Source organism: Balaenoptera ricei, chromosome 19 (genome assembly GCF_028023285.1).
Source record: "Balaenoptera ricei isolate mBalRic1 chromosome 19, mBalRic1.hap2, whole genome shotgun sequence".
In the NCBI taxonomy this organism is placed as follows: Eukaryota; Metazoa; Chordata; class Mammalia; order Artiodactyla; family Balaenopteridae; genus Balaenoptera; species Balaenoptera ricei.
This window is the reverse complement of record NC_082657.1, coordinates 10,813,112-10,838,590: the sequence shown is the minus strand read 5'-3', so window position 1 is coordinate 10,838,590 and position 25,479 is coordinate 10,813,112. Positions and strand designations below refer to the sequence as shown.

The 25,479-nt window shown below is 39.6% G+C and overlaps 1 protein-coding gene and 1 pseudogene across 6 annotated transcripts in view; both read right to left on the bottom strand.

Annotated features, from left to right (window-relative positions):
* LOC132353967 (carcinoembryonic antigen-related cell adhesion molecule 1-like) overlaps positions 1-25,479 on the bottom strand; it is a 902,477-nt pseudogene that overhangs the window by 742,777 nt on the left and 134,221 nt on the right.
* Positions 2,537-25,479, bottom strand: part of ZNF112 (zinc finger protein 112) — a 32,560-nt gene continuing 9,617 nt past the window's right edge. For 2 of the 6 annotated variants that reach the window (XM_059904482.1, XM_059904481.1), the window contains exons 2-6: positions 22,272-22,410; positions 22,125-22,169; positions 19,137-19,263; positions 15,487-15,582; positions 2,537-5,939 (exon numbers count right to left, since the gene is read on the bottom strand). In XM_059904482.1, the coding sequence (XP_059760465.1) occupies positions 3,439-5,939; positions 15,487-15,582; positions 19,137-19,263; positions 22,125-22,139 (2,739 nt within the window). In that variant the 5' untranslated portion in view covers positions 22,140-22,169; positions 22,272-22,410 and the 3' untranslated portion in view covers positions 2,537-3,438. Of the gene's footprint in view, positions 5,940-8,977; positions 9,044-15,486; positions 15,583-19,136; positions 19,264-22,124; positions 22,170-22,271; positions 22,411-24,776; positions 24,833-25,479 lie in introns of those variants that run through there. The other 4 variants (XM_059904480.1, XM_059904486.1, XM_059904484.1 and 1 more) reach the window with 4 other exon arrangements.

Below are 25,479 nucleotides of genomic sequence, written 5' to 3'. Positions count from 1 at the left end.
CCTGTTCTGCTAGGATGTTAGGGTGCGCTGTTGAATCAGTCTGGTCAGGAATTAAGTTGAAATTGGATTCTGTTGTTGCAATAGTTATCTTCAGTACACTGCTTCAAAATTTTCTAATGTTACCTTGTGCTTAGGGTGGGGGCTGGAGTGCTGGAGGATTTTCCTCAATGTTCCTTCTCCACCTTCAGTTTTTGGCTATCCCTATGCACCTGTGCCACAGAAGGATTCTCTGTCCATGTTCTTGCCTTTTCCCCAATGTAGCCTGCTATTGCTTGTCACTAGGAGAAAGCTAGCATGTTTATGGGGACCAGGGATGTTCTGTATCATCTTGGTTTAGTCTTAGTCTTGAGTGGGGATTGGAGAGATCAGAGAGCTTGTGCATTTTGGGGAGCTAGGACTATGTAACACTAAAAATGAGACAAAATCTCTTCTCTAGGCTGTGAACAATAAAGCAGGTGATACTTTCATTTGTGAGCAAATTGAAGACAAGAGTTCACATAAAAGGACAGAGGTAAGAGACTTAAAGAAAAGCAATATAGTCTCCTTGACTGACCCAGACCCAAGTCTTACCTTACCTGCATCTCTTCACTTGTACGAACTGAGAAACATTTTTGGTTTAAGCAACTCTGAGCTACATTTTGTTACCTACAACTAAAAGCATCCTAACTGATAAAACCACCATGAGCTCTCATGATCTTCCTTTGGAAGTGGTCGTAGTAAAGAAATGCATTAGAAGCCCTGAATTTCTGATGATACTGTGAAACTTGAACTAGCACCTTGGAAGCCAGGTTAAGCCAGTGCCTTGGTCACCCCATTCATCCAACGGGCTGAAATCTGACAGAAGAACGATGGTGCACCAATTTATACTACTACTGAATTGTACTAGGACATTTAAGGCTGCATGGGCTTTGAGACCTAAAGAAATTTTATGGAAAGGTAAAGCTGCTGACACGTAATTTATCTGTATTCTCTAGAGACTTTTTGAAAATTAACTTTAAGAGTTTTATTCTTTAATTTTGGCCATCATGCCATCTAATGAAATAGAGTGATCACATTATGAGTTCTAAACTATAAGGGACAGTATCTCAGTAGTTTATTGCTTTGGTAAAATGTTAACTGAGATTTTTTAAAAATAAAGTACAAGAAAGACTAAGCCAAAATTCTGCTTACCACAGAAAACCACTGTATACAGGACAGTGAGTAATCTTTCACAGATAATTATTAAGCATGTATTTGAACATATATGTATACAGACCTAAGATAACTGGATATTATGAAGGTACAATCCGCATTTTTACTAAACAAGATGCATGAGTCTTCTCTGTCGTTTTAGATTGATTTCATACTTTCTGTAGCTCCATATTATAGGAACACAGAGAAATTCATCTGAACTTTTATTAATTTCCAATTTAAAAAATTACCCTTATGTACACATCCTTTCTGTTAAAACTGCTTTATCTTAAATTATTATTCTATGATTTCCAGATGGGTATGTACACTTTACATTTTGATACATATTGTATGACTCTTCTCTAACAAACTTGTATTTTTCACTCCCTCCAACAAAATACATTGTTCTTGAAGACAGAGAGACTAGCAACTAAAAGGAAATCTTATCCTAATAATCAATACATTTGAAAAAATGTTTAGAAAGATTCAATATTTTTCCTTTCTTTACTAAAAACAGAATTACCATATGATCCACCAACCCCACTCCTGGGCATATATCTGGACAAAACTATAATTCAAAAAGATACATGCACCTCTTATATTCATAGCAGCACTATTCACAATAGCCAAGACATGGAAACAACCTGAATGTCCATTAACAGATGAATGGATAAAGATGTGGCACATATATACAATGGAGTACTACTCAGCCATAGAAAAGAAGAAAATAATGCCATTTGCAGCAATATGGATGTAAGTAGAGATTATCATACTAAGTGAAGTAAGTCAGAAAGAGGACAAATAACATATGATATCATTTTTATGTGGAATCTAAAATATGACACAGAAGAACCTATCTATGAAACAGAAACAGAATCACAGACATAGAGGACAGACTGGTGGTTGCCAAGGGGAAGGGGGTTGAGGGAGGGATGGAGTGGGAGGTTAGGGTTAGCAGATATAAGCTTTTATATATAGAATGGTTAAACAATAAGGTCCTACTGTATAGCACAGAGAACTATATTCAATATCCTATGATATACCATAATGGAAAAGAATAAAAAATAGAATGTATATGTATGTATAACTGAATCATTTTGCTGTACAGCAGTAATTAACATAACATTGTAAATCAACTATACTTCAATTTAAAAAATTGATATTTTTCTTTCTTTCTGTGAGTGGAAGAAGTATGGGGATGTAAAACTTGATAAAATTAAAGTCCTCCAAACTTGTCACAGATCCTGCCTAAGGAGGTCTGAATTGGACAAAGGTTATAACTCTTAGAAATCAGTCAGATCAAAAGGATTTTGATGGAAATATGCAGACTAAAAAACCAAGTATTATAATTTTGACATTTATTAAGAAAGTATTTGTCATTAGTAACCATTTCTGCCACTTTCCAAATATTACAGTAAAACTCTGTCCTAACACACAGGGCAGGAGTAAAAATTCAATTATGTGAAATGCAGTGTTCCATTTTTGTAAAGTTAACCAGAAACATTGTTTAATCAGTTTGTACTGTCCTTTAAAGTGCACACAGGTGTACATACTCACAGCTAAACTAAAATGGATAGTATACTGTAGAGAAAAAGACCAAATGGTAAGAAATTCAGTTCATCCCTGCTTACATGAGGGACAAAGGGAGAGAACCAATCCGAACAGGGTTACAACCAAATTCATGTAATTTCAGATTGCGATATTGCTGATACATTTCAAATAATATTTATTTACTTGAAGTGCTTACATTACTTGCAGTATTCCTCCTCCAAATACATTTTCAAATGATTTTTTGGGGAAAATAAGCTTAATAAAAATTTCAAACATGATACCTTTACACACTTTTAGTCATTTAGCAAAAAGTACTGAGCACCTAATATTGAGTTATGCAGTGTCATGGCTTTGGAGACTTCACAATGCATGAAGCCCCTTCTCTCATTCACTTTACATTCCAGTGGACGTGGATTCAGGCATGCTCATCACTGTGCTTCTGTTAAAATCCTGACTATACTCATATCTTTTTTAAGCCCTAGTGCAACAACTGGTTAAAGTCACGTGCAATGACATGTTAAAGTTCTCACAAAATCCCGTATGGAACCTCTCTCGTTAGATGTCTCTGCTGTGTGGTCTCCTGACTATTGCAAATGTTGATGCTGGGCAGAAACATTACCTTTTCATGAAAGAAATTCTTTTTCTACTATAAGAACTGGAGTGAATGGAAAATTTCAGCTCTCATTTGAGGACTTCAGAATGCAATAGAATACCATTTTACCGAATTTCACTTTTGTATGGATTCTCTGAAGAGAGATAATCCCTACCATACTCTTCACTTTTATAGAATGTATCACCACTATGGACTCTTTGATGAATTAGAAGACCTGAGCTCCAACGGAAACCCTTACCACATGCATCGCATTTGTAGGGTTTCTCTCCCGTGTGGACCCTCTGATGAGCCTGGAGGTTTGATCTCTGACTGAAGCCCTTACCACACACCTCACATTTGTATGGTTTTTCCCCGGTGTGGACTCTGTGATGGGCTTGAAGACTTGAAAACCCACTGAAACCCTTACCGCATTGTTCACATTTATAGGGTCTCCCTTCTGCGTGGACCCTCTGATGTGCTTGAAGGCGTGAACTTTCACTGAAACCCTTTGTGCATACCTCACATTTGTATGGTTTCCCTCCTGTGTGGACCCTCTGATGTGCTTCAAGGCGTGAGCTCTGACTAAAGCCCTTCCCACACATCTCACATTTATATGGCTTCACTCTGGTGTGGACTCTCTGATGACCTTGAAGATATGCTCTCTGACTGAAGCCCTTCCCACATACCTCACATATATAGGGTCTCTCGCCAGTGTGGACACTCTGATGGCTTTGAAGGTATGATCTCTGACTGAAGCTCTTACCACACTCATCACATTGGTATGGCTTCTCTCCCGTGTGGACTCTCTGATGGGCCAGAAGAGTTGAGGCCTTACTGAAGCCCTTATCACATTCTCCACATTTATAGGGTTTCTCTCCTGTGTGAACCCTCTGATGAATTTGAAGATTAAAACTCCAACTGAATCCCTTCCCACACTCCTCACACTTGAATGGTTTTTCTCCAGTGTGAACTCTCTGATGGCCTTGAAGGTGTGAACTCCGACTGAATCCTTTCCCACATTCCTCACACTTGTATGGTTTCTCTCCAGTGTGGACCCTCTGATGGCCTTGAAGGTAAGAATTGCGACTGAATCCCTTCCCACACTCCTCACATTTGTATGGTTTTTCTCCAGTGTGGACTCTCTGATGGGCTTGAAGGTATGAACTCCGACTGAATCCCTTATCACACTCCTCACATTTAAAAGGTTTCTCTCCTGTGTGGACTCTCTGATGAACATTAAGAACTGATCTATGACTGAAGACTTTACCACATGCGTTGCATTTGTATGGTTTCTCTCCAGTGTGGACTCTCTGATGATCTTTAGGTTTTGAATTCCAATTGAAGCCATTCCCACACTCCTTGTAAGGTTTCTCTCCAATGTGAATTTTCTGATGGCCTTGAAGATATGAATTTTGGCTGAACCTGTTACCACATGTATAATGTTTATATGGTTGTTCCCTAGTGTGGACTATCTGAAGGTCTTGAAAATGTGAGGCCAGACTGAAGCCATTACCACACACCTCAGAATTATAGGGAATCTCTTCCATGTGAACTCTGTGCTGAATGTTACAATCTGAGTTACAAATGAAACCCTTCTCACACTCCACATCTGTGTATAGTTTCTCTTCAGTTTGGATTCTCTGATGGGCTCGAAGGCAAGAATTTTGGATAAAGACATTCCCATTCTCCTCAAATTCATAGGGCTCCTGCTCAGTATGGACCCTAAAACTACTACTAAGGTCTAAGCTATGACTGAAGCCCTTCTCATAAATGTTGCATCTGTCAGACATCTCTCCTGTGTGAGTAAGTTCATATGTGTTATGAGAGGAACACTGATTGAAGTTCTCACCATATTCATATTTAAATGGCACCTCCTCTGCGTGTACTTTCTGATGGCACTGCAGGTGTGGACTCTCAGAAACACAGTTATCTCCTCTACAAACACTTTGATGAGTATGAAGAACTGAACTGTAACTACAGCCCTTTCCACATGGACTGTATGTACGGGGCTTTCCTTCTAAGTGTAACTGCTGAAGAACTTCAGAGCTGAAGTCATTGTTGAAGGCTTTTCTGTACTCATTACCAGGGTAGGGCTTTTGCCCTGTTTGAATTAAGTCTTGATGAAGCAGTGAAACCTTCATGACATCTTCTCCACAGTCATGGCAGCTATAGTTTTTTTCTGTTCTGTGTACACCCAGATTATCATTGTGATGTGAGATCCAACTGATACTTTCAGACGTACAGAAATCATTTTTCATGGAAATTTTCTGACATCTACACTGATAATTACGTGACTCTGTAAGATACATTTTCCTCCAAGAATGCTGGGTTCTCCAAGAGGGAAATTCTTGACTTTTTATGTCATGGGAACCATCTCCTATATGAGTCAGTATGTAGTTCTCATCTTCAGAAATCTGAATCGGTATTCCTGCCCAAACTTGGCAGGGGGAATCACCTTGTTTTTGCAACTGAGAAATATTCTCTTGAAAAATTTTCATGGAATCTTGACACCCGGTTAACCTGCCTGCACCTTGTTGCCAGGTCTGCCAGGTGGAAAGCTCTTTGGAGGAAAGGCAGCTTAATCCCACTTCTTGAATACTTTCCATATTATGTTGACTCTTGGTTCCTATAAGAATAAAGAGATTTTAGACGTGTACACAGTGAATGCTTTTATTCAGAGATTTCAAGATTTTGCACGTAGACGATGACATGCAACTTCAATAAACTGGAGGAAAATTTATGTTACTAACTCTGACGATACTTAGAAAATGGCTCATCTTTGGCTACACCAGGAATATAAGTAGGAGCCACAGAATTCAGGCTATCTGCGTGCCTCAAAATCAGGGCTTTGCAACACAACCTGGACATCGAAGATGGTGGCCCTGTTCAAAATGCCTAGCTAAACCACACACATATTATCATGGGCTGCCTGGAGATTTCAAGAAAACAGAAGGGGACAGTCTCAAATTGGAAAGAGTATAGTTTCAAGTGGATAAATGTTTTTTGCCCTGATAGTAATGGGCATGGTAACGTTTTTGTTTGTTTTTAAGAAGACTGCATGTTAAATGCTGTGCAGATGAAGGTAAAAGTAGATCTTTAATCTATGCTTGAGGCATCAAACTGCCTATCTCTAATGCGTTCTTTATCTTCATGAGACTAATAAGCTCTTCTAAGTCACTGTAAGCCATTATCAGCTTTAACTCCTTTCAAAAGATATTTTGCAATTATCAAGCACCTGCCATGCACCTGCCATGGTGCAGGTCAGAATGTAAAACACGGTGACAGAATTCAACTCCAAAGACATCAGAAAAAAATGGAGGCTGAGGGAAGCATAGGCAAGTTTTATGGCACCAGTAGGTGTCCTTTGTTATCAAACAAAACTCAACGAACACTGACTTTGGCGTGCACCATTTTGCTGGGAAATTACTTTAATGTTTAGGGAATTTCAGGCTCCAGAAAAGTTGAAGATGGGTATGTTTGGGTGGAAATGGCTTGTCCCTTAGTTATGAAAGCTCAGATTATCAGCAGGCAGCAGATCTTCATATCCTGGTGAGAAGTATACTCCCTGAGGACCAGTGGTCCAACGGGGTTGGAGTAATAACATGCACTCACTCTCCTAACACTTGGCAGTACATTAATTCTCTTTCACCATCCGGGGGGAAAAAAAGAAGTAAAAGAGGATTTTTTCCATAACATGAATATTATCCTCAAACATAATAATTCTTTGTGTTTTTCTGTCTCTCCACAGTGGGGTGTATTATCCACAAGGACAAGCACTTCGCTGTGTACACAGCATTACCCTCACTGCCTGTAACACTCTTAGCAAATAGTAGTTGCTCAGTAAGCACATAATGAATAGATCACAGCTTGAGTTACTCTCACTCACAGAACTGAAAGTGCATATATGTGTTAAGTTATTTTTCATGGTAAAGGAACTGGTGATGGAAGTTTTACTGCAATGTTGAAAGGCTGTATGAGAGGTAGGGCTACACTCAGATATCACCTGCTGATGAGAAAAGCAAAGGTCACAAGAATCTTGTGGATTGTGCCTTTTAATTTTGAAAATAAATGTGTAGTTTTTCTTGTATAAAATCTTACCTGTAGCCCCACCCTATGCCCAATTTTTTTAAAAATTAAAAATAAAAGGCCACACTGATGATTGCGTGGCAGCAGGATCTGGGGCAGTGCACTGACTGCAGGGTAACACTTTACGGCATGTCTATGAGTACTCATCTCAGTACTTAAAAAAAAAAAAATGCCAACCAACTATACTCCAATAAAAAATTAATTTAAAAAATGCCTATTGATGTCTTTGGTTTCTCAAAAGCAAAGCTTTCAATTACTATATTAATATTTTATATAATAATGAAATGAAGGGACATAGTATACGAGGCACGTCAAATAAAGTAAATAGCTTTACTTTACTTTTGGCAAATGTGTCTTTCAAGGAATTGGTCTGTTTCATCTAGGCTGTCAAATTTGTGGGCATAGACTTTGTTCATAGTATTCCTTTTTTATTCTTTTAATGCCCACAGGTTCTGTAGTCATGTTCTCTCTTTCATTTCTGATATTAGTAATTTGCATTTCTGTGATATTAGTAATTTGTGTATCTTTTTCTTAGTTACCCTAGCTAAGAAGCTTATCCGTTTTAGGCATCTTTTCAAAGAACCAGCTTTTGGTTTCATTGATTTTCTCTACTGATTTCTTATTTCCAATTCTTATTCTTGTGTTCTACTTACTTTTCTTCTGCTTACAATTTGCTTTTCTTTTTCTAGTTTCCTAAGGTGGAAGCTTAGATGATTGATTTTAGACCTTTCTTCTTTTCTAATACATGTATTCAATGCTATAAATTTTCCTCTAAGCAGTGCTTTTGCTGCAGCTCACAAATTTTGGTAGGTTGTGTTTTCATTTTCATGTAGTTCAAAATATCTTAAAATTTCTCTTGAGATTTCTTCTTTGACCCATGTGTTATTTGGAAGTGTATTGTTTAATCTCCATTTGAGGTCTTCCAGTTATTTGATTTATTGACTTCTAGTTTAATTCCATTGCAGTCTGAGAGCAGGCACTGCATGATTTCTATTCTTTTAAATTTGTTAAGGTGTGTTTTATGATTCAGAATATGGTCTATCTTCGTGAATGTTCCATGTGATCTTGAGAAGAAGAGTTCTTTCTAATCATGTACAATAACAGTGGCTACAACATCCAACTCTATGCCACAAATCTATCATTTTAGAAGCCATTTTAACTCAGTCTACAGGGAAAAATATACTCCATACCTTGTTTTATTGTGCTTTGCTTTACTGTGCTTCGCAGGTAGAGTTTCTTATAAATTGAAGGCAACCCTATGTTGAGCAAGCCTACTGGCACTATTTTTCCAACAGAATTTGCTCATTTGATGTCTCTGTGTTACATTTTGGTAATTCTCACAATATTTCAAACTTTTTCATTATTACATTTGTCATGGTTATCTGTGATCTTTGATGTTACTACTATTACTCACTGAAGGCTCAGATGATGGTTAGTATTTTTTAGCAATAAAGTATTTTTAAATTAAGGTATGTGAATTGTTTTTTTAGCATAATGCTATTGCACACTTAATAGACTACAGTATAGTGTAAACATGACTTTTATATGCACTAGGAAACCAAAAAATTTGTGACTTGCTTTATATGCAATATTTGCTTTATTGCGGTGCTCTGGAACCGAACCTGCAATATCTCCGAGATCTGCCTGTTTGAAAACAAGAACAGGGTTATGTGGGGTGGAGACAGAAGAAGTGAAATGCAGAAAACAAAGACTATTCTAGCATAAAATGGCCAGCCTATCACAGCCTGAGATCAGATGTCACCACTGTAAATGATCAAAAAAGTAATCTAAAAATTATAAGAAAATAGTAATTAAACATATGTATAATTTAAAAAACAGATGTATCATATTTTATTAACAACATGCCATTTTACCCATATGTACTTTATGTCTGCAGTTAGTTAATGCAAATGTAGTAAGTTTTCTATTAAAAAGGAAATGCTGGCAAGGAATTGTAACGCTAGATCAACATGATTGGCATGTGTAAGACATCATAAGGTATTTATGAAAGGTTGTATTAAAACTTAAGGTTGGGCTTCCCTGGTGGCGCAGTGGTTGAGAATCTGCCTGCCAATGCAGGGGACACGGGTTCAAGCCCTGGTATGGGAAGATCCCACATGCCGCGGAGCAACTAGGCCCGTGAGCCACAACTACTGAGCCTGCGCATCTGGAGCCTGTGCTCCACAACAAGAGAGGCCGCGATAGTGAGAGGCCCGCGCATCGCGATGAAGAGTGGCCCCCACTTGCCACAACTAGAGAAAGCCCTCGCGCAGAAACGAAGACCCAACACAGCCAAAATAAAATAAATAAATAAATAAATAATAATATCCCCTAATATAAAAAAAAAAAACTTAAGGTTTAGTTAAGGTTAACATATAAGGTTAAGTTATGACTTCAGCAACTCTTAACCCAGTGATGTTTGATATTCTAATTAAGCCATAAAGGAATTAAAATTATCGAAGGAAATTGCTGAGAACAGCTACGTGAGAACTACTGACAGGAATGGTATTCAGATCTAGCTGGAACCAGCAAACTACCAAGGAAGGAGAAGAAAAAGCAAGATAATTTGCAGGGAGCACCTTATTACTTGAAAGATGGAGATTACTAAAAGTAAGTATCTCCTGGTTAATGAAGTTGATGGTTTTGCTATAATTAGAAATGACACTGGAAATGAAAAACAGGAATAATCCGCTATGGGGAAAAAAAAAAGCCCAGAAGCCCTTGGTTTACACAGCAATGATGCTTGCCTGGCTCTACGGACCAGAAACTTCCCTTTCCATCCCTGCTGGGAGTTTCAGATCACATCAGCGGCAGTCAGCAGTATTAAGGTATAGTGTTGGTAAAGGATCACCTTTCAGAGCCCCTGGGGATCATGATGCCTCATGTCAGCAACAGGTGCAGGTGGCTCTAACAGGTTGCTGACTCTGCACCTCTGATCAAATTAATCAGGCAATTCCATGAAACAGATTTTGTTTGCTTATGTGGACTGACAAGCTGATTTTATGTAAACATGGATTACAAATCATCTTTTTCACTCCAAGTAAAATTATTTTTCTTATCACTTTCCAATAGAAGACAAAATTTAATCACTGGCAGAGAAGGTTGAAAACAGATTATGGAATATTACTGGATGTATTTGGAATGAATAGCCTATAACAGCACAAGAACACTAATGGTGGGAAACCATTAGTGAGGCTTAAGATCAATTTAATAGATTGTGACATGCAATTTTAAAAAGGACAGAAAATATCACAGTTGCACTGCATGTCAGGGTATCACTGCATAAATGCTTGTTTCAGACTTGCAAATATGTATACACACATAGGTCTGTACTGGGTTACATTACATACTGAAGGCCATGGCCAAAAAAGTATGAAAACCACTGGTGCAAATAGTTGAGGAAGGTATAAAGTTTGTAATGAAACAATTACAAGGCTCAAATGCAAAGTTCAAATGCAGAAACTTGGAAAAATATCAATAGGTAGGTTTGTACCTCTTAGTTTCATGCCTACATGGACTGAAGTTTCGAAATACTGGGAACAAATTACCACTTGAGATATATTCTTTCTTTCCCTCAGGATGTATGAAACCTGAGAGTACAACTTCTTCTTTTTTCAGGTTATAATGGTCACCAGCTGAAAATTATACACTAGATCTTTATGGGGATGAAGGCTTGAAAACTGTCTAAAATCTACATTAACATTTGTTTATTTAATGGCTAACATGTACGAAATAAAGATGAAGAAATATATATTTATTTTTGAATAGGGGATAAAAAGAAAGACAGGGGCTGGTCTTCCTAACTCTTGTTTTTCTCACCTTGAATCTTCCTTGCCTGGCCTGAAAAAAAACTAGGAAATTTATGTAGATGCTGACTTTCGAAGAGATGGATGGGTTGCGACTTGGAACAACTTGCAAGGAGATGGACAGTTAAGAAGCCATTATTGGGACTTCCCTGGTGGCGCAGTGGTTAGGGATCTGCCTGCCAATGCAGGGGACACGGTTCGAGCCCTGGTCCAGGAAGATCTCACATGTCACAGAGCAACGAAGCCCGTGCGTCACAACTACTGAGCCTGCGCTCTAGAGCCCGTGAGCCACAACTACTGAGCCCACATGCCCCTACTCCCATGTACCTAGAGCCCGCTCACCGCAATGAAGAGTAGCCCCCACTCACCACAACTAAAGAAGGCCCATGTGCAGCAACGAAGACCCAATACAGCCAAAAATAAATAAAAAATAAAAAAAGAAGCCATTATTTATTGACATCGTTCTCTTTCGTAGTGGAAATCGAGATAGTTCTTCTGCTAACAGAGTGGTTGTAAGACTATCATTTAAAAAATCTTTCTTTGCCCACGTCAATTAAATCAGCTCCTAGAGGCTGCAAGAAAGTCAATGGGGGATAATTATGTCTCTCTTGGTTACAACTCCAAAGTTAAAGCTCAGTAAGGGGGCTTCCCTGGTGATCCAGTGGTAAAGAATCCATCTTCCAATGCAGGGGACGTGGGTTCGATCCCGGTCAGGGACCTAAGATCCCACATGCCGCGGGGCAACTAAGCCTGTGCACCACAACTACTGAGCTCACATGAGAGAACCCGCATGCAGCAAACTATGGAGCCCACGTGCTCTGGAGCCCACGCACCCTGGAGCCTGCGTGCCACAACTAGAGAGAAAACCCACACACTACAACCAGAGAGAAGCCTGAGCGCTGCAACAAAGAGGCTGTGACATAATGAAAAGATCCCACATGCTTCAACAAAGATCCCATGTGCTGCAACTAAGACCCGACGCAGCCAATAAAAAACAGCTCAGTAGGATGGTTTTTCTCTTTGAATCTCTGAGTCACCAGGTAATTTATTCCACAGAAATAAAATCACTAGTACCCAAGGACATTTGGATTGGGGTTTTTATTGCTGTACTTTCTATATTAGTAGTAAAAAAAACAAGGGGGACGGCAGAGAAATGAATGCCCATCAATTAAAAAATGGGTAAATGATGCATGTTATAGCCACATACTGGATTATGTAGTGATGATTATTTTAAAAAAGAGATAACCTCAGATCGGGAGGGATTTCTTGCTCAAGGTACCATGAAGGAGAAAAATTAGTATATTAAAAATAAGAATGTACATTTTCAAAATTTTGCATTAATATAAGGTATATACATGTTAGTATATGTAAAAAATTCAATTAAAAGATATTTTAAAATATGACATTACGGGCTTCCCTGGTGGCGCAGTGGTTGAGAATCTGCCTGCCGGTGCAGGGGACACGGGTTCGAGCCCTGGTCTGGGAGGATCCCACATGCCGCGGAGCAACTGGGCCCGTGAGCCACAATTACTGAGCCTGCGCGTCTGGAGCATGTGCTCCACAACAAGAGAGGCCGTGATGGTGAGAGGCCCACGCACCGCGATGAAGAGTGGCCCCCACTTGCCACAACTAGAGAAAGCCCTCTCACAGAAACGAAGACCCAACACAGCCATAAATAAAAATAAAAAAAAATATGACATTACATTCCTACTGATGCTATCAGGCAGGGGGACTGGCACACTATGGCCCTAGCCCTGTTTTTGCGTAACTTAAGAACAAGAAGATTTTAAATTTTTTTAAAATGGTGTAAGAAAAAACAAAGAAGAATATGTGACAGAGACCACATATGGCCAGCAAAGCCTAAAATATTCACTATCTGGACCTTTAGAGAAAAACTTTGCAGACCCCTGCTCTAGAGAGTGTATTGCCTGTTATGACTCTGAATGTTAACTGAGATGGAAACAAAAAATTATAGAAGTGAAGTAATTTGTTTTGAAATTTTCAATTGACTCTCCTTCTTACCCAGGAGCATCCTTAGCTACACAGGTGTGACCATGGCTTCTGACACCAGGGTCTGAGGACTCAAAAACATTACTAAAATGTTTGGACTCACATATATGTCCAACTTGGACGTTCCACTTCAAAAAGAAAATTACAGGCCAATATCTGATGAACATAATGTAAAAATCCTAAACAAAGTATTAGCAAACCGAATGCAACAACACATTAAAAGGATCCTACACCAAAATCAAATGGGATTTATTGTAGGGATGCAAGGATGGTTCAACATCTGCAAATCAGTAAGTGTGATACACCACATTAACAAAATGAAGGATAAAAATCACTTTATCCTTCATCAAAAGCAAAAGAAACAAAAGCAAAAATAAACAAGTGGGGCTACAATCAAACTAAGAAGCTTCTGCACAGCAAAGAAAACCAACAATAAAACAAAAAGGCAAACCACTGAATGGGAGAAAAATATGTGCAAATCATATATCTGATAAGGGGTTATATCCAAAATATATAAAGAACTCATACAATTCAATAGCAAAAAACAAACGATCTGATTAAAAAATGGGCAGAAGACCAGAATAGACATTTTCCCAAAGAAGACATACAGATGGCCAACAGGTTCATAAAAAGATGCTCAACAACATTAATCATCAGGGAAATGCAAATCAAATCCACAATGAGATTATCACCTCCCACCTGTTAGGATGTCTATTATCAAAAAGACAAGAGCTAACAAATGGTGGCAAGGATGTGGAGGAGAGGGAGCCCTTGTACACTACTGGTGGGAATGGAAGTTGGTGCAGCCACTATGGAAATCAGTATGGAGGGTCCTCAAAAAATTAAAAATAGAACTATCATATGATTCAGCAATTCTACTTCTGTGTATTTATCTGAAGAAAACGAAAACAGTAACTCGAAAAGATATATGGGGCTTCCCTGGTGGCACAGTGATTAAGAATTCGCCTGCCAATGCAGGGGACACGGGTTCGAGCCCTGGTCCGGGAAGATTCCACATGCCATGGAGCAACTAAGCCCGTGCGCCACAACTACTGAGCCTGTGCTCTAGAGCCCGCGAGCCACAACTACTGAGCTCACGAGCCACAACTACTGAAGCCCATGCAACTACAGTCCGTGCTCCACAACAAAAAGAAGCCACCGCAATGAGAAGCCCATACACCACAATGAAGAGTAACCCCCACTCATCGCAACTAGAGAAAGCCCGTGCGTGGCAACAAAGACCCAACACAGCCAAAAATAAATAAATTCATTAAAAAAACCCAAAAAATATATGCACCCCCATGTACACTGCAGCATTATTTACAATAGTCAAGATAAGGAAACAATCTAAGTGTCCACTGATGGATGAATGGATAAAGAAAATTCAGCCATAAATAAAAATGAAATCTTGCCATTTGCAACAATACGGGTAGACCTTGAGGTATTTGAAGACAAATACTGCTCGATCTCTCTCATATGTGGAATCTAAAGTTACCACCCCCCGCCCCGCAACAAACACACAAAACCAACCAAGCTCACAGATACAGAGAAAAGATTGTTGGTTGCAAGAGGCAGGGGTTGGGGGATGGGGAAAACAGGTGAACTGTTGTTTTTTTTTTAATTTAAGTAAATTGAATAAAATTTTTTTTAAAAACCGTAGCTAGGTCAAGAGACTGTTTAGGTGTTAGGGGATGCGACGGTGCGAAGAGAGGACAGAATGGGAAGATAAAGAGCTGGGCATCTGAATGAGGAAGTTAATACAAGAGTGTCTCACTTGAAATTGCTGCATGGGAAGGGCCAATTATAATGTTGGCATTGATCATTTTTGGTATTTCCTTTAGCTGACTGGCTATTCATCTTTTAGGAATAATGGCTACCTATCCATGAATACTCAAGGACACCTAAACAGTTAGAATTAGGACAGGCATTCATCAGTTGACAAACAATATTCTGGAGTCTCCATCACACTGATTTGTTCTATACCTATTAGCTGCCTCAAGGAGGACTGAAGACAGTGAAGACCACACATGTATTAACCAATTCACTCAGTCAAGGCACAGAGCAAAGCAAGCCAAGTAACCTGAAGCAGAAGCATAATTCTGACAGGTCTGATGGGCAGCAATGGGTCAGTGCAGCTGGGACAGAATGAATGAGCTAGAATATGGAAAGCTAGAGGGGGTGAGGGGACAGACACCTCAGGGCCTGACATTTTCTGCCTCATGTTTCAGGAGGGGCTCTCTGGCTGCTGGGTCACTGCTGGATGGTTCTCACCTGAACACCCATCTCTCTGGGTCTCTGTCTCCATCATCAAAAGCTCTTCTTCTCTCTCCAGCTGGAATATAAGCTCCGGTTTGAAGGGCTGATTCCCTGTAAAAAGGCGAGGACAGCAAAAGTTTTAAATTTTGACCAAGTCCCACTTGTGTGTTTTTTTTCTTTTTTTCTTTTCTGAATCATGTTTTTGGGATCATATCTAAGACCTCTTTGCCTAAGACCTCTTTAACCCAAGATCATGAAGATTTTCTCCTGTGTTTCCTTCTAGAAGTTACATTTTACATTATGTCTCTTATCCATTTTGAGTTAATTTTTTGGTAGGTGTGAGGCATGCAAATATATGCATACAGAAGTCCAAATGCTTCAGCACCATCTGTTGAAAAGATGATACTTTCTCCATTGAATGGCCTTGGCACCTGTAGTACATCTAAAAGAGTCTCAGAATTGCTTATTCCATATCAGAGCAATAAACAAATCCACTAAAAAGTGTTCAGGATTGCAAGTCATTCTCCCAGCCCCCTCCCACTGTACCTAAAACTAAGGGTATAGAGTTAGACACTGTGTTCCTTAGCTACTTCTGTGAATTCTTTCTTTTCTCTATTCACTGTGGTTAAGGTATTAATTTTAAATACAATTCATTTTTCTTTTAGATTATCATCCCTTTGCCTTTTTATTTGATTTACTTTTCAGAATGTGTTGAACCAACATATTTTCAAAAGTCCAAACTAGACAAAAAGCTGTATTCAGACATGTGCAGCTCTCTCAAACATCCCTTCCACACTACTACCTTCCACCCCCTTATAAGAAACTAACTTCATGATTTCCTGATTAATCCTTCCTGTGTTTCTTCTTATAAAGGTCAGCAGATATTCATATATTTACTTATTTTCCTCCTTACACAAACTACTATACTATTAATGCTCTTTTGCACTTTGTTATCTTTGGGGAAAATTCCTACAAGTGAATTGCTGGGAAAGGGTAACTCCATAGTTCTGTTAGATATTGTCAAATTCCTCTCCTTAGGGGTGGTATCGAGTTGCCCTCCTACTTTCAATGCATGAAAGTGCTTTATTCCCCACAGCTTTGCCCCAAAAATATAGTGTTATGTTTTTGAATTTTTGCTAATCTCGTGGATGAAAAACGGTGTTTCAGTATAATCTGAATTAACATCTCTCTTATTTTGAATGAAACTGAATAACTATTCGTATGTATACACATTTATATCAATATGTGTGCACGTATATGTGCATGCATATGAATGTACACACACAGACACACCCCTACCTCCTAGCTCTAAACCCTGAGACCAGGAAACAAAGACAGCACAGTGGCAAGGACAGTCGCTAGCATCCAGACCTTGGAGTTAAATACCAATTCCCCAATAAATGAAATAAACGACTCTGGGGCTGGGGCAAAGTAAAGGATGAGCCTAGGACAGCATGCTAGGCCCCCAAATAAGAGAGTGCTCAAAAAAAAGGCTGGGGGCATATTACAAGGAGTCCGCTTAAAGGGGTCAAATTTGGAACAACTTTAGCAAGATAGTTATTACAGTAATAAATTACAAATCATTTTTATAAGAGAATTCACAAGTCCCTACAAATAATAAATAAGTAAATGGTTAAGAGAGAGGGGCTCTTGCTTTCTGTAGAATGCCAAGCGCTCACTGCTACGTGTGAAGGAAGTACGAAGTCAGAAAATCACCACTTGGTCACTATCATGGTGAAGACTGGATACGGCAAGAATCATCATTGGATGCTAAGTCTACAGGGAAATGTTTGTGTGGTCTTAAAAAGTGTTGCCCTGTGACTGCAAGAGGAAACAAAGCAGGAATCTTAGAGTGGAGAAATTGGACGTCTTGACAGGGTGATGAAAATTAGCATCACGAATGAGGGACAGATGGTGTGTCTCTAGATGTGATACCCTCAAAAGGACACACCGCTACCAACTGCAGAGTTCCAGCCAGAATGGATCATCTGAGTCTAATTACGAGGAAACACTAGGAATGCTCTATTAAAAATGGGGGGAGGGAGTGGCAGTATTCCTTAAAAACGTCACAGTCTTAAAAGGCAAAGCAATGCTGTGAAAATGCTCCAAATTAAAGGAGGCTAAAGAAACACTGACAGCTAGACTAGACCCTAGGCTGGATCTTGCCCTGGAGAGAGAAAAATATGCTTTAAGTTATATAATTGGTTCTACTGATAAAATCAGGGTATAAATGATGGGATAAAAGTACTGAATCTGCACTGGGGATATGTAAGAGAATATTCCTATTTCTACAAAATATACTGTTCAGTGAAGTATTAACCTTGCCCAAAGAGAGGTCTGGCTTTTGCCCTCAGCTCTTGGGAGATGATCTCTAAGCACTGGCAATGTACTGCCTGATAAGAGTGTCTTTTTTTCACCTGGAGGCCCTGGGCCACACCAGAGAGTTTAACAATGTGATTTACGGTGGGGCCTTTAGGCCATGTGTATCAGCTTGATTTCCTCGAGTGAGGGGGCGGGTGGAAACCAAAGTCAGCCACATAGGTGTCCAACCACATCTACGTGACCAAGCCGCAATCAAAGCTCTGGACACCAAGGTCTGTGTGAGCCTCCCTGGTTGGCAATACTCCGCATGTATGGTCACCCGTCACTGATGGGGAGAGCGGGTGCTGTCCACGACTCCACTGGGAGAGGACAACTGGGAGTTTGTGCTGGAAACTCCCCTGGACTCTGCCCCAGGCGTCTCTTCTCTTGGCTGATTTTATTCTGTATCCTTTCCATGTAATAAAGTGTAGCTGTGAGTATAACAGCTTTTAGTGACTTCTGAGAGTTCTAGCAAATTACTGAGGCTCAGGGGACCCCCCCGAGCTTGCAACTGGTGTCAGAGTAAGGGTAGTCTTGGGATTCCTGAACTCTGCATATACACTGAAGTATTTAGAGATAATAGGGCCATGGTGTACGTAAATTACCCTCAAATGGTTCAGAAAAAAAATGAGGTATATACATATGTTTTCATACATATACATAAATATTTATGGAGAGAGAAAGAACATGCGCATAAATGATAAATTTTAAATGGGGTAAAATGTTATTATAGGTGAATCTAGGTAAAAGCTATATGGGTGTTCTTGTTCTATACTTTTGCAAATTTTCTGTAAGTTTGAAGTTATTTACAAATACATTGTTAAAGCAAAAAACAAAATACCTGTGAAAAATCACATTAATAAACAACTACAGTGGGAATTCCCTGGCGGTCCAGTGGTTAGGACTCCGTGCTTTCACTGACGAAGGCCTAGGTTCAATCCCTGGTTAGGGAACTAAGATCCCGCAAGTGTGTGGTATGGTGCCCCCCCGCCAAAAAAACCAAACAAAAACAACTACAGTTACTGGAACCCTGAAAAACAAAGAAGCTGGAGCAACTCACTAAACTGATTTTAGGACAAACCAGTGGGGCAGGACCACAAGCTGCCCATTTATAGTTCAAAGGACAGATTTTTTTCCTGGACAGAAACATCAGAAACATCTTGTCTCTGCTGCACAGGGATTACTAGGACTCGTAGGTACCCAAGCTCAGAGAATGATTTTTGAGTCCCAGAGCTTCAAACAACCGCGCAAACAAAGACACCCCAGGAGGCTGACACTGCGTCACAGAGGGCGCCCATCCTCACCTACTGAGAGCAGGTTCCGGAAGTTCTCCAGCATCACGTCTCGGTACAGCTTCCTCTGGACAGAGTCCAGCAGCCCCAGCTCCTCCTCGGTGAAGACCACGGCCACGTCCTTGAAGGACACTGGCTCCTACAATACCAAACACACACAGACGATGTTTATGGAAGAGGGGCAGCACTGAGAAAGTGTCAAGGATGGGAAGCTGTTCCGGATTCCAAGGGACCAAGTCAAATTTCAGTGGCTGCCTTCTGTTTGCTTTTCACACTGCCAATTCCATCCACCAGAAGGGCTGCAGGAAAAGAAATCCTCGCACTTTAAATTGCTGCCTTTTGTGAGTACTCCTATAAGGTAAGTCCCTGGAGCTCTGGTGCATCGTGTGGGCTGCTAGAAAAGCTTTAGTTCCAACAGCGTGTGATGAAGTCTGTTTTCCCTCTTTTATACACTTACACCACTTATTTAATGTGCTCATCTTACAGGGCACGAGTCACCCTTACTGTTCGAGTATGTAGCTCCTCCTCTGTGCCCCATCTAGATGTGCAGCATTTATGGGCACAGCTCTGGAGCCTGAATGCCTGTGTTCCCATTAGGATGCTCTGCTGTGGGCCTTTGGACTTGGTCCTCAGCCTCTCTTCATTTGCAGGCTGATAACTGTACCTTAGGGTACTGGTAATAAAACGAGTGACTATAGGTAAAGCACTTAGCAGCAGTGACTGGTACATAGCAAGTACCCAGTAAATGATAACTATTATTGTGATGATGATGATGATGGTGATTATCATTTCTGGCATCCCACTTCAGGGCTGCATAGTAATTCAAGAAATTGGGCTTCCCTGGTGGCACAGTGGTTGAGAATCTGCCTGCCAATGCAGGGGACACGGGTTCGAGCCCTGGTCTGGGAAGATCCCACATGCTGCGGAGCAACTGGGCCCGTGAGCCACAACTACTGAGCCTGTGCGTCTGGAGCCTGTGCTCCGCAACAAGAGAGGCCACGATAGTGAGAGGTCTGCGCACCGCGATGAAGAGTGGCCCCCGCTCGCCGCAACTAGAGAAAGCCCTCGCACAGAAGCGAAGACCCAACACAGCAAAAATAAATAAATAAATAAATTTATTAAAAAAAAAAAAAAAAAGAAATTGATGACTGAGAATATAGTGAACTGATCCAAATAATGCATGCTTAGTTTCAGATTATCTGTTATAAACAATGTTGCAAAAAATCTTTCCATATAGACCTTAGTCCCTGGAACTCTGCTGGTTATCTCCTTAAAATAAATTACAAAACGTAGAAATGGTCATGTTGAAGAATAACAAACTTTAAAGTTTTGAAACCATAATGGCAAATGTTTCCTCCAAAAAGATTTTTCTTAACTTATTCTGCTTCCAAGAAAGTATAAATCCCTAAACCTCTATACCCTGGCCAACAATGGACATGAATACTTAAAAAAAAAAAATCTTTGACAATCTCAGAAGTCAATTTGGGAAGTAAAAACTAGTTATCTCAAAAAATTTTCACGGAACTTCCCTGGTGGGCCAGTGGTTAAGAATCCGCGCTTCCACTGCAAGGGGCACAGGTTCGATCCCTGGTCAGGGAACTAAGATCCCACCCGGTGCAGCAAAAAAAAAATTTTCACGAAGTTGATTAGTAATGAAGATTATTCTCTTTTCATAGGTTTGCTGGTCATCTCTATTTCTTGTTTTGTAATAACATTCATTCATTTGGGGACAGTAAGGCCTTTTCTTCCATGTATGTTATAAAGATTTTTCTTTCTACCTTGCTATTTGTCTTTTAAGTTTTTGCTATAGGGAAATTTAAAATTTCTATATGAAGACCTGCTCAGCAGTGTATTTGTTCTGGCTGGAGCTCTGAACATCACAACTTCAAGTCTTGGTCTCTGAATGAGAACTCTGGTTTGTTTTTTGTTTGTCTGTGTATCTGGGTTTTTTTGGCCTCTCTTTCCACCCAAATGGTATGCCTGATACTCTTAATCCAGAAGGCAAAGGCTTTGGAGTTGGCCAGATACTTGCCTACTGCAGGAACTTGAACAGGTCTTCAACTTACATGAACCTCTTATCTTCATGTTGACAGTGAAGATGATTCCAAGTCCCTCTTAGAGCAGTGAATAGCATGACAGATGGAAAATGCCTGTGTGTTTTATAGTATGACTAAAATTTTAAAAGTAAGTACCTGTAATGTTCTAATAAATTAATTCATGAATGGTGTGACACACAGGCACACAAACAGACACAGACACACACAAAGAAAGCTTTCAGGTCCTGGAAAGAAAGAATCTAGCTCTTTTTGAACGAAAACAGCTAACACAATTTTTTTCTGAGTTCAGCCTCAGTATGACCCTGTTAGACAAAACCATCCTTTAAGTAGTCTTTTTACAAAGGTACCACTTAAGAAAAAAAAATTTTTTTTTTAAGTTTTGAGTCCCTAGAACATAAGGACAAATAGTATCAGAATTCTCTCAGAATTGCTTTTTGAGTAAAGATTAGATGTAGAGAAACTGATACTGTTGTGTAAAACTGTGAGAATCCTCATGAATTTAAAAGCTTGTGAATGACGAATAGTTAAACAAAATGGGGGAGAGTGTGTAACAGTTCATTGAAATAATATTAGATGACGAAAATTAAGTGCTTTAATTTTAAGTGAAAAAAAATTCAAAATTGTATCTATTATTGTAAGTATAGTTATGAATGCACATGAAAAATGAGCATGGAAAACACAGGTGATTTGTAAGCAGGGTAATAATGTGTGGCCTTTCCCATTTAAAAAGTTTCTATTCTCTTTTACACCATTAGTTGTGAAATACAATGATAATAAAAACTGAAAAGGGAAATTTTTTTTAAATGAAACCAAAGAGCCCGGCACACAAATGGTATTAAATGTCTGCTGTCATTCTTTACGCTTGGCAAGGAAGAGAAAAAAGGTGTCCACTTACTGAGAAATGAAATACCTGTTAAGTGATGGAAATAAAAATCCAACTCACCTGGAACTTGATCATCTTCTCCGTTTCCTGGGGAAAGGCAGAGACCTGAAGAGGCACAAAAGGTAAAAAGAAAGAAGCCATGAGAGAGGGGGAAATGCATCCCTGTGCAAATCAGAAAAAGGTATCCCTCCTCCCAGGCACACACACCTTCACAAGCAGGGTGTGGGCTGGGGTCCAGCTGCCACTAGGCTATCCCGGCAGGATGCCCGCGAGCATGGGACGGCCTGCACCGCTATACCTGGCAGTCCTCACACACCTCGAGGCTCCCCAGGTACTCATTCTTATCCTGGGAAATGTGGGAAAGGAGAGACAGTTAAGTGGGAGAGGAGAGGTACTGGTTAAAAGTGGCCTCTGGGGACAATTCGTTTTCAAAACCTCACATTGCTATAAAATTGCTGTATATTGGCACTGCTATATATTTGCTATATATTTTTAACCACGGTTAAATTAATTAACCTCTCTAGGTGTCATTTCTGCAAGCTGCAGCATTGGGATCGTAATAGTACCAACATTGTAAGATTGCTGTTAGGATTATGTGGGTGAGTAGTGGAAAACTGTTGTAACTATACCAATGTTTTCTATTATCTTGTAGCTGCAGAGAAGCAGGTACTATTCTACATCATAAAACTGTCCTTGCAGATGGGGTTGAAAGAAATCTGCATGGCAGAGATTATGGCTTTTCACTTAATAAGTTGTTGCCCTGATAATAACATTTGTTTAGACACTGAGCCCACCCTTCTGAAAAGTTTAGTGGCTGGTGAATATTCCTCCTGAAGCGGGAGGAGGCTCAACTGGAATTGATACTTCCCTCTTCCCACACGGATATAATAAAGATTAAAGAAGCCCGTGAGGCTACTATATCTGTGTAAAGCATTGGCTCACTGCTTGACCCTTGGGAGGATTTGGAGAACAGGAGTTTAATTTCTTGGGTTCTTCCTCAAGGTTATTTACTGTTCTCAATAGTTATTTACTGTTATTTATCTTATTTACTATTCCCAAGCAACTTCAAAGTCATCTGTGGAAGAAAAAGAACTCAAAAAAGGGCTAATCATGGGCTTTGTGGCCACAAACTGTCTCTGTGGAATGCTGTTCTTTTTGTTCTTTTTACAACCTTTCATATGTATTGGGTTGGCCAAAAAGTGCCTTTGGTTTCTAAGTAAAAATAAAAGACACATTTTTCATTTTCACCAAGAACTTTATTGAACAACGTATTCACCCTTTTGTTCCACTACCTTCTGCCATTTTTCAGGCAACGTCATAATTCCATTTTCCCAAAACTTTTTACCTTTCTGAGCAAAAAACTGTCCCAGGTGCCTTTTACAGTCTTCCAGGGAATTGGAATTTTTTCTATTAAGAGAATTTTGTAATGACCGAAGTAAATGGAAATCTGAAGGTGCAATGTCTGGTGAAAATGGCAGATGAATCAGAACTTCCCAGCCAAGTTGTGACAGTTTTTGCCTGGTTATCAAAGAAACATGTGGTCTTGCGTTATCCTGATGGAAGATTTTGCATTTTCTGTTGACTAATTCTGGACACTTTTCGTCGAGTGCTGCTTTCAGATGGTCTAATTGAGAGCAGTACTTGTTGGAACTAGTTGTTTGGTTTTCCGTAAGGAGCTTATAATTGAGGGCTCCCTTCCAATCCCACCATATACACAACATCACCTTCTTTGGATGAAGACTGGCCTTTGGTGTGGTTGGTGGTGGTTCATTTCGCTTGCCCCACGATCTCTTCCGTTCCACATTATTGTACAGTATCCACTTTTCATCACCCATCACAATTTGTTTTAAAAACGGAACGTTTTCATTACGTTTAAGTAGAGAATCGCATGCAGAAATATGGTCAAGAAGGTTTTTTTTCACTTAACTTACATGGAAGCCAAACATCAAAGCGATTAACATAACCAAGCTGGCGCAAATGATTTTCAATGCTTGATTTGGATATTTTGAGTATGTCGGCTATCTCCCGCGTGGTATAACGTTGATTGTTCTCAATTAATGTCTCGATTTGATCGCTATCAACTTCAACCGGTCTACCCAACCGGGGAGCCTCGTCCAGCAAATCTCCAGCGTGAAACTTCGCAAACCACTTTTGACACATTCGATCAGTCACAGAACCTTCTCCATACAGTGCAAAAATCTTTTTTCGTGTTTCAGTTACGTTTTTACCTTTCTTGAAATAATAAAGCATAATATGCCAAAGATGTTGCTTTCTTTTCCTTCCATCTTCAATATTAAAATGGTTACACAAAAATTCATAAGTCTTTTTTTAAATGCACGCTGATATGACAGCTGTCACATACAATCTAACAGAATTGTTTCGAATGAAGTTAAAGACAACTAAGGGCCACTAGAGCCATCTTACAGAAAAAAACCGAATGAACCTTTTGGCCAACCCAATAAAAACCATTCTTAGCTGGGGAGGAAGAGGGGATTTACAAAAATAAGCCATGGACAGTAGTTTGCCCACCTGCATCCTTGACCCTCTTAGCTTTTAACATTCAGCTGCTCCAGGATACCTTTTAACAGGTTTGGCTGCAGCCTTATTAATTCCTAAAACCCACTTTGCCAGTCTAAAAAAAGCAGGGCTTTGGCCAAGAGCCCAGGCTATAGAATCAGGCCACCAAGCTTCAATCTTGATTCTGCCACTTACTGGCAAAGTAAACTTTTACAAGTTAATTAACCTCTTGATGCCTCTTGTTTCTTCATCTGTAAAATGGAAATAAAAATAGGGTTATTATGAAGAACAGATGAGTTAATGCACCAAAGCATTAGAAAGCCAGTGAGGTTCATAATAAGCACCTAATAAATGTTAGCTATTATTTGTATCATCCTCATTATCACCATGAAATATACAGAAGCCACACATTAGCCCTGGTTTGTTTCTAAGTATATTTACTTTAGGTAGTAATTATCAATAGGTGTATATTACCTTTGGAATATTCTGAAAAAGCTGGTGGCTTCAGCATCCCACCAAAATTTATTGAGATAAAGGACAGGGAATAGTTATACTGTTTATTCTCCCACATCCATTTTCAGAAAGTTTCAATACAATCTCACATAGCTGAAGGTTCCTATTTTCTGCTGCCTGTTGGAAAACTACACCAACCCCAAACAGATACTGAATAACTCTTTTCTGCTAATCCCTATACTTGGCAATAAGCACAATGAGAACCTGACCTAGTCCCTGCTACATAGAAACCTGCAACTGAGTGGGAGAAACAGATCAGAAACAAGGAGCAGAAACTCCAGTGAACTCAAAGACAGGTCAACAGAAATTGCTAAAACTGAAGCTTATGAAAGTAATGTGCACTCTGTTGTATTGATAGCATGTTCTAGAAATGTCAGTAAGGTCA